This window comes from Chiloscyllium plagiosum, chromosome 4 (genome assembly GCF_004010195.1).
Source record: "Chiloscyllium plagiosum isolate BGI_BamShark_2017 chromosome 4, ASM401019v2, whole genome shotgun sequence".
In the NCBI taxonomy this organism is placed as follows: Eukaryota; Metazoa; Chordata; class Chondrichthyes; order Orectolobiformes; family Hemiscylliidae; genus Chiloscyllium; species Chiloscyllium plagiosum.
In genome coordinates, this window is record NC_057713.1 from 58075535 (window position 1) to 58085872 (window position 10338).

At 43.3% G+C, this 10338-nt stretch overlaps 1 protein-coding gene across 1 annotated transcript in view; it reads right to left on the bottom strand.

The window, feature by feature from the left end:
- The window catches only part of LOC122549473 (ras-related protein Rab-10-like), an 18473-nt gene extending 12213 nt beyond the window's left edge, over positions 1-6260 (bottom strand). The window contains exon 1 of the mRNA XM_043689333.1: positions 6124-6260. Within this exon, the coding sequence (XP_043545268.1) occupies positions 6124-6256 (133 nt within the window). The 5' untranslated portion in view covers positions 6257-6260. The remainder of the gene's footprint in view (positions 1-6123) is intronic.
- Between the last annotated feature and the right edge of the window lie 4078 nt (positions 6261-10338).

Here is a 10338-nt window from a genome sequence, read left to right on the forward strand (position 1 = left end):
GGTGCTGAATCCGGGGGTCGGGACTGAGAAAAGGTGGGGGGGAGGGGATATGAGGAAGCTGGAGAAATCTACATTCATCCCGTGTGGTTGGAGGGTTCCTAGGCGGAAGATGAGGCACTCTTCCTCCAGGTGTCGTGTGGTCAGGGTCTGGCGATGGAGGAGGCCAAGGACCTGCATGTCTTGGCGGAGTGGGAGGGGGAGTTAAAGTGTTCAGCCACGGGACGGTTGGGTTGGTTGGTGCGGGTGTCCCAGAGGTGTTCCCTGTAATGTTCCGCAAGCAGGCAACCTGTCTCCCCAATGCAGAGGAGACCACATCGGGTGCAATGGATACAGTAAATGATTTGTGTGGAGGTGCAGGTGCATTTGCGACGGATATGGAAGGATCCATTGGGGACGAAGGGAGGTGAGGGGGGAGATGTGGGCGCAAGTTTTGCACTTCTTGCGGTTGCAGGGGAAGGTGCCGGAAGTGGAGGTTGGGTTGTGGAGGGGAATATATCCCTGGTGGTGGGGTCTATTTTTCCCTTTGGGCGGGTTGGACCGAAGGGTCTGTTTCCATGCTGTACATCTCTATGACTCTACATATTATTGGAGGCTTCCAACCATGCTGCTCAATCAAACAGCCTTTCTTCCCTGCTCCTTCTCCTTTATTCAAAATAAATTACAGTTCCAAAGCTTTTTAAAGCCCTCTTCCTTTATTTAATCTTAACAACACAATTTATCTTTCCACTTTTTTTAATATCTAATTTCTTATAAATGCATAACCTGCTACACTGTTGGCTTGTCAAAAATCTTTTGCACCATAGATCCCATCTATTCTATGTGCCAATGAGAACCATATTTTTACCAACCTGTTGAAAAGGTTACTCCTGAATTCCTTATGCAGTTTTTCAGTTACTAACTTATATTCATTGCACCTCATTTTAGAACTTTCTCATAAGTGGATATACCTCAAGTCCCCCCATCCAATTCCCTTACGAATCTTGAAGACCTCTATCAAGTCACTCCTTGGCTTTCCTTTTCATGGAAAAAGGGTAAATTGATATATTTAAATTAATGCATCACCTATCAGCCCTACCTCAACTAAACCCCTCCCCACTCCAATCCCAAAATGAAAACTCAGGGCTAAAAATTGGATAAGGCTGTTTTGCGAACACAGGGATGATGATGTATGCTAATTGATTGCCTGATCATCTCCATGATTTTGGCGTGCAGTGTTGTACTAAATATGTTATTTAATGACTATGTTCAGCAGGTTATACAGGTTCATTTGAGGCTAGTGTTACATCATGGCGAAAACCCACCTGCCTAATTTAAACCAGCAACACAAAAGATTTATCCCGTGCAGTAATCTGTGAAAGTTTGAGAGGGCAGGAACTATTTAAAGTAAAAATTAACAACTTTATTTCTTAAAGTATAACAGAGAATAATTAACTAACAACTATTTACAACTCCTTCCTTGAGCCTCTTTTACGTTCCCTTCTATAATACTTGTCCGATAAAACTCTGGATTAAGATTGAATTTTTCAGTCAAACATTTCAAACTCAACCAGCAGTTGAATCTTCTCTTTATATCTTCCTCTGCAGATTTGCTCTCCAGTGTTGATGTTTTTCTCTGTGCAAACTCCTTCTCGAGACAGGTACCTCTCAGAGAGTTCTGACTATCAGCCTACATTTATTATCTTTTGGCTGTTGTCCCCCAACTGTTCAATTTTTGCCGGTCTTATACCCCCACAGCATTGGATTGTATCATTGGCTTTTAATATTGTCAATATACTAAATTCAAACTTGATTGGAGTTTGGGTTTTTTTGGAGTATAATCTAAACTGATTGGCCCAATTTGAATTTGTTTTTGTTGTCTCCAGGCAACCGGCTACTCAACCTGCTGGACCAAAAGGTTACATTATGTCTTGTTCAGAACACTTGATGCTGCTAGCTTTTAACTCTCTTAAAGGCACAGAACCCCTTACACCTTCATAACACTAGCAACAAGTGAACTTACAGTTCCTAAAACCACCTTGCAGTTCTTAAAGGATCATTGTATGCCATCTGCAGTAAGTACTGGAAATGGATGGAAGAGGCATTCTCAGCAGCAATGCAGTAGAAAGTCAAGAGGAGAGTTCTCAGCTGCTCAGATTCAGTACTAGAGACCTTACGGCAATAAGTAGACGGGAAAAGAGAGGGCATCTTTTCAAAAAGGGGCCCAAGTCATTTTAAAACACTGGATCTTACCAATAGCACCATCAGCCTGGCATGTTAATCAATGCAACACATCCCATAAACTCATTCCTTAGCTGACTCTCACGCAGCTACCACTTTGATCACCTCAAATCCATTCCACGGCTCTACATCACCCAAATATATCGCATGACAAGGCTGATGAAAATTTATGTTGGAAATTTGAAATAAAAATAGACAATATTGGAATACTCAGAATATTTAGCAAAATCATTTCAATCTTTTTGTTTCTATTCTAAATTTCTAACATCCACAGTACTTTGCTCTTCCTCTTTTGTTGTAATATGTTTGGTTGATATAACATTCATAGCTGAATTGTAAAAAAAAACACTCCTTCTCTTGCTGTATAAGATGGTACATAATAGGAGGGAACAGCTGTTATAATTGTAAACATGGACTATCAATATTCAAATTGCATCATCTGATTATCATAGAGACTCAGATTTTTAAAAAGGACAAATGCTGACCTAAAACGGCCACTGTGATCTAACAACCATGTTGAGGGAAGCTCATTAAATAGATAACAAGGAATAGTCTGCGCCCAAATTAACATTGTTGTAAAGGGCACTCAAACTCTGAAACCCTGTCTAACGCACACCATTCTGGGAGTTGGATTGAGATAACAGGCATCATAGACCAAAAAAAAGATTCCAAACACGAGTTCACTGCCATGGCTTTCATGCAACAGCTCATGTACTGCAAGGTGGAGAATGAAAATGAAACATTATCCGATGGCAAGAAGCTGCCACTAATTTCTCTCCTTGTCACTATCGGTGTCCAATGAAAAAGCAATGTGGGACAACAAGTACGAATGGACTCACAAACTCTTAGCATTCGCCTTTACCTGTTTTTTTGTTTTTCTGCTGTTTACCTATTATTTACTTATCTGTGCTATTCAACTATGTGATCTGTCTGTACTGCTCACAAGACAAAGCTTTTCACTGTGCCTCGGTACACATGACAATAAATTCAATTCAATTCAATCCAATCCTCACTCTGCTGATGAAAATAGAATACCAGCTAGCTAGTCAGGACTCAAATCATTCTTACAATTCAAAGATTTGATCTTTAAACTGCAATTGCCTTATTGATCATGTCTGTACTTCACACGAGCTGATCCTTCTTTTCAATCTTAACACTGTCGTTGTATGCGTACTTGATGAAACAATCTTAATACTTTTTCAGGATAGAAAGTAACAAAATTTATCTTCCTTTCACACATGCAAACCTTGATCTAGTTGAGTTTTAATTGAAGTGAGATAGCTTTAAGAAAAATGTTAGTTGCAACCAATCAGGACATTTAAAATACAGGGAGACAATTCTGTTTTCATCAGCAACAACTGCAGCAAATAACTTAAAGGGTCCAAGCATAGCTGCATTTCCTCATCCCTGTAAAGATGGCAGTAATTAACAAATGTGAGGACATTAAGAGTATGGTGAATAATGGAATACCAGTGGATGCGATGTATCAGAATTTCCAGAAGGCATTCGAGAAGGTGCCACACAAAAAGGCTGTTGCATGAATTAAAGGTGCACAAATTTAATGATGTATTAGAATTGACAGAAATTAGTTAACTAGTAGAAAACTTCGTGGCAATAAAAGTGTGTTTTTTCGGGTTGTCAGTGGCTATTATTGTGCCTCATAGATCAACGTTGGGACCACAATTGTTTACAATTTACATAGATGATTTGAAGTTGGGGAGCAGGTGTAGTACGTCAAAGTTTGCAGATGACACCAAGATGAGTGGTACAGCAAAATGTGCAAAGGACATGAAAAGTCTGCAAAGAGATATAGCTACGTTAAGTGAGTGAGCTAGGGTCTGGCAGATGGAGTACAATGTTGGTAAATATTATTATCAAAATGGATGACCTCATAACAGCAAAATAGATTATTTAAATGGTGAAAAATTGCAGTATCCTGCTGTGCAGAGGGACTTGGGTATCCTTATGCATGAATCACAAAAAGTTGGTTTGCAGGTGCAACAGGTAATTAAGGCAGCAAATGAAAGATTATCCTCTCCATAATGATATTCTGACATCCGTAACACCGTTTTTTTTAAATACTTAAGAAACTTCTTCAAAATGCTTGTACCCTGAAGTACCCTTTCATTCCCTTGCCTGCATCCTCAGTTCCCAAAACTAATAGAAGGGCTGTCAATCATAGTCTTGCAAGGTCTCCTATGGACCTTGTAACTTTGGGAGCACTCCCTGTGTCAGTTGGACAGGATTCCCTGACACAGTGATTGAATTGAACTATATCCTCAAAAGGTTCCAGAGCTGGGTGTAGGTTTGAGATACCAGGAAACAAAAATTCAGCCCGATATTTTTCCACATAAGAATGAATGTAGCATGCTTTCATAGTGTTGGTTCAGAATAAATTTTACACTCACAATGTTAACTACATCTGACATATATGAACATAGAAAGTAGGAGTAAGCCATTTGACCCCTCGAGCCTGCTCTACATTCAATGTCCTGCCCTCCTTTGACATACCTCATTCTTAAAAACACATATTTTGACCTCTAACAGTTTGTGTGGTAGTGAATTCCATAGACTCAGTACTCTATAGCTGAAGAAATTTCCCCTTGTTAGGGGAAATGTTTACTAGGACATTGGCATTGATGTTCTGGAGCGGGATTCCTTGTGCATCAGAACACCTTGCAGAAGCCCTGAAGTGCTGCTTGAGATCCCAATTGGAACAGAAGATAAATGCTTATTTAAGTAATTTCTTTTATCCTTATAATAACTCAAAATGGCATTGGATTGTTGCGACAAAGCACTTTTCACTATCATCAAGATATGGGATGGTAAATCATTCATCATTTCCTCTACAGCAAGGACATCTTTCTTCAGGTCAGGAGACCTAACCTGTACATAATATTCCAGGTGTGGCCTCAACAAGGCCCAGTATAATTGCGGCAAGACATCCTTGTTCTTGAATTCGAGTTGTCTCATTATGAACGCCAACATATAGTTTGCTTTCTTTCTTGCTGTACTTGTGCACTTACTTTCAACAACTGATACACAAGGACACCAGATCTTATGAACACTCCCCCTCTTTCAAAATACATCCATTCAAATAAACATCTGCCATCCTATTTTTGCTACCACAGTGATAACTTTGCATTTATCTACACTGCACTTGCCATGCATTTAGCCATTCACTCAGTCTGTCCAAGTCACACTAACATCTGTACATCCTCTTCATAGCTCATCATTCCAGACAGCTTTGTTATCTGCAAATATTGAAATATAATGATTTGGATTAGAGAACTAAATGTAACATGTTGTAAACAGCTGAGATCATAGTACTGATTTTTGCAGAACCCCACTAGTCACTGCCTACCGTTCAGAAAAAAAACTATTTCTATTTTTTGTTTCTGATCTGCTAACCAATTTTCAATCTATTTCATGTCAGAATCCTTCTGAACATCCAAATAGACCAACTCCACTAGTTACAAGGGCGAGAGAGAGCATGCAATACAAAAAAAAAACTAATGTTGAGGCTGCTGGTTCTATGTAGTTGGGAGCTCAGGGGACATCTTTCATGTAGCTAAGTGTTGCAGGATTTTCTCAGGGAGCCAAGAGAGATTAGAACTTGATATCATAAATTCCCCATCCCACTCTGTGTTCCACATACTTGTTGCTTATGCACAGTCTATTAAATTTGGGATTGATTAGCCTTACAAAACTGAGACGAGCCAGACTACAACTAAGGAGAATATTGATCCATACCTGGCAATACAACTCATTTTTGGAAAGAGAAGGTTGACATTGTCTCTCTTTCCCACAATTAATTTAATTTTGATGTTTTGAGTAACTCTTGGAATAGGAAATTTTGAAGACTTATGAAAATCAGCCCTTTCAGATTTGTCTTACAATACTTGCCTATTGTGGGTATGAATGAAGCATGGAAATTGTCCTCAGTTAATCTCTTTAATATGGCAGTTTTACCTACATTGGAGTCTCCCACCATAATGACTTTTGAAAGAGTATCTCCAGACAGGTTGACATCTTGCATTTTTAAATCCAGTAGAGTCACAGAGCAAACATCCTTCCACCGCGATTAATGTACTTTTTCAGAATTCAAATTTGAATATGTATATTAACTTATATTAACTTGTCAGATGAATCTTTAATAGGCAGTTCTTGATTTCAAGTTAGATGGAAAAAAGCCTCATAGCAAGCTGCACTTATCTTGATGAGTTTTCCCATCAGATGACATGAATGGTAACAGACAGGACGATAATCAATTAATAATTTAGCTCAATTGAATAAATGGGATTAAATTCAATCTGCAACCTTCAGATAATCAGTGAGCATTAGGTTTTGATTCCTAATGGATAAGGCCAATGAATAAACAATGACTGACTGTCTTAAAGTACAACTCTCAAATGTCTCAATGAACAATAGTTTCTCAATTGATAAGCCTTCGCTCACTTCCTCTTAGTATAGAAAAGCTTCAAAGCTAAATTGTATTCGGACAAGGACGTGGTCCAATGGAAAGCTCCGGCTAAAATGAGTCTCAATGAAAAGTTTTTAACTTTTGGATGTTTTAATGAGGCCAATCACATTCTGCACGCCCCATGGCCAACTTAACGTCAACACTAATTTCTTCGAAATGTCCCCATGGACGGGATACCTCGCAGTGGACGATCCACTCTTAATTCAAACGATGCTTGAATTTCTTTAGTCCCTAATGCTGACGAAAATCACAGATTTAACTCTCATTTAAAAAAAAGCGGTCAAACGTTGCCTCGGACTCGGTGACCATCAACTTGGACCTCATTCAACGCCTGCTCGAGCTTCCTGCCCATCAACCGACACCCAGAAAGTGTCCGCGAGCTCCTGCTACCAGGCACCGCCCACTGCTGACATACCAATCAAAACACCAGCCCTGACAGGCAAGGACCGCCCACCAATCAAAATCAAACAGGTATACTCCAGACGCCTGTTTTGGAAGGGTACTGTTGTGAGGTACGTCGAGTTGATAGTCTGGGCTTGGAAGCGTATGAATGACAGCGTTGAAGTTATTTACACAAGGTTGTTTAAATTATTTAAAATTGTAGGATACCTCTTTGACTGGTTTATTAAACACAGGACTTTTGCCATAGCTCTTATGCCATACACGTTTTGGATATTTACGTTCCTGAATGCAAAGCTAATCAGCATCCTTTTAAATGGATTTTAGAAGTTTAGTCTGTTATCTCATTTAATACATTTAGTGTGATTGCGATAGTAGCTTAAGAAATAGAAGCAAAAGCAATTAAGGGAAACAATGGTCTAGTGGTGGACCATTGAGACCATTTTCTAGTTGAAACAGGAAGGCACTTGGCAGACCAGTCCGTTGACAGAAATGGATCAGGTCCTGGACAGATGGACATGGTCATGAATCCTCCTGCCCTCATGTATCCTGGCAGAAAATGCAGATGAGCCTTGCCCACATCCAACCTCAGGAAGGGGAAGCTTCCTCCTTTCTCCAGCCAGACCAGAACCAACTAAATGAGTCCCAGGACCACTCGTCCTCCAGTAGCAGGTTGTTAAGTGCCAGTATGCAGACCCAAGCCAGGCAACAAATGGAATGAGTTCTGCCCATACCAGGTGGTGATCCATGCACAAAACTGCTGCATGGAGGCTGCCGGAAAGCAGGAGGCATACATCTGCAAAACATACAGGTGGTCAATTCTGAACACTCCAACTCCAGGCCTCATGAATGCGAAGGTGAAGTAGTCAGGATGGACATTGCCAGACGTCCATGAGGTCAAAGGACTTGACCAAATCCCCAACTTCCTCCCCAAAGCCCAACCAGTCTTGGTCCTGCCAAGGCAATGTAGAAGTCAAAAAGTGAAGCACCACACCCCCTAGCCGAACCATCAGGGGAAGCAAGTGGCCTGGTACAAGCTCCTTGACCCCTGAATCTCCAGCTGAAAAGTTTGGGGCTAAGGTAGCCCTGCCATCAGAGGTGATTCATGTAGACCCACCCCCTTTGCCACTCCAGGGCCAGATGGCTTCATCTCCTGGGGTGGTGTGGTTTTCTTGCAGGAAGCACACTGCATACTTCCTGTTCTGAAATTCCAGATGTTCTGGGCCTCTGCGCTGCAACTCCCTGCTGCCGTTTATGGGACAGGACAGGACAGGGAAAGGATGGGGAGACAAGTCCCTCTCCCTCACCAGGGGGCATGCAGAGGTAGTTCTTGACATGCTTTCGCTTGTCAATGCTTAGCCCAGGTTCTAGATTAGAGTGGTGCTGGAAAAGCACAGCAGTTCAGGCAGCATCTGAGGAGCAGGAAAATCAACATTTCAGACAAAAGCCCTTCATCAGGAATGCCTGATGAAGGGCTTTTGCCTGAAACATTGATTTTTCTGCTCCTCTGCTGCCTGAATGACTGACTGCTTTTCCAGCACCACTCTAGTCTAGAATCTGGTTTCCATCTGCACCCCTTGTTTTTACCCAGGTGCTTGGCAAGAAGCTTGGGCTGCCAACTGGCCTCAAACCACCAGTGACCTATTCCTCAAGGTCACCGGCTGTGGCTTCCTCAGAGCACCCCTTCCTGGAATGCCTGGAGGTCAGGTCACCAGGCAGTGGAGGGTCCCACTCCTCTCCTGACCCCAGAACATCTGACTCCTTGGGAACAGGTCCTCCCCTAGGGCCAAGGTACCCAGAAAAAACAGAGCGAGGAGTGAGGTTATCACCTTCCTACCTGCCACGGTTCAATGACCCAGTGGTGTTAAAGTTATTAAACCCACACTGACCTACATGGGGCACAGGCTCATCCCTGGAGACTGGTGGCAGCAGGGAAACTTGTTCAACCCCCAGGGCTCTGGTCATATCAGGCCAGTGTGGGAAAAGCAGGAGGTGCCACAGGCATACCCCCAGGAAAGGGTTAATACCACAGGGAAGTCCTCCCCCTCTTGGGGGGGTGGAGTCTGAGGCAACAGTGGCTTAAATACTCTCCCCTCCCTGGTTGTCATGGAGCCTGAGGTGGCTCCTCCTAGCTTTTCAGAATGATTGGGTGAGGAGAAGGCAAGGGGTGCTGCAAGGGCATTTGTCCCACCCCTGGGCTATTATTGTGATGGTGGGCAGGGCAGGGCCCTGCTTCCTGCCCAGGACCCAGAAACAGTTACTGCAGGATGGTGGGCAGCAGCAGGTTGCCCAAGGTCAGAGCCAGGGCCTAGTGGAGTGGGGCAGGGTTCAGGTACCACAGGGAGGGGATCAGTAATGGATGCCTCAAGGGTTGCCACAACGGGTAGGGTTTGGGACAGAATTGGGGGTCTGGGTGCTCATGCCCAGGAGACTCTGGTGTGGCCAGGAGGGCATTACTATGCCAGTGTGGGCCAGGGAAAGGGTCTGATCCCAGGTAACAGGGTGGGCTTGATGTGCTTGGTCTTCTACATCTCCTGCCTGGTCAAATGCTCACTCCACCCCCAGAGGCAGAGGCACTCGTAGCACCTGGCTTAAACCCCACTAATGGGGCATTTTTGTTGTCTTGGGGAGTGGCTGTTGCAGTCCCACCTAATACTGGTGTGGGCCAGCCTTCTGGGTGGGGCATTTCTTTATGCCCCACCTTGCAGCACAAGTGGCACTGCACACCATCTGCTGTCCAGCAGACATGATAGGCTGTGCCCTCATGGAGGAGGTTAAAAGGAGCCCTCAGTGACTTCCTCCTGGACCAGACAACTGAACACCTGGTGCCAGAAGGAGTGGTTGGATACCTGACTAGATTTCCCAGTGTTTGAAGTGGAGGAGGAAGAGCTCACTGGTAATGAAGAACAAGACATTGGAGGTCATGACTCTTTGGAATATTCTACATGGCCAGGTGGACCTCCTGCTCAGTCTTAAGTTAAAATACAGCCTTCCCGTACATTCGTGCTGCAGTGACTATGGCCAGTGGGCCGACCACACTAGCTATGGCCTTACCGCAGGCCTGGATAGTCATAGTGAGATGGGGATAGGCCTTAATTCCCAGGCATTTAGTCAGATGCCTAGAGGGGGTTTGGGTTGTAACTGGGGTTGGAGCAACCAAGCCTAAGGCAGGTGTGGCTGGGCTGTAATCTTGGGGCTCGCCTGTTGAGCTGCTTTTCAGGTGGTCTTTCTCTATGGGC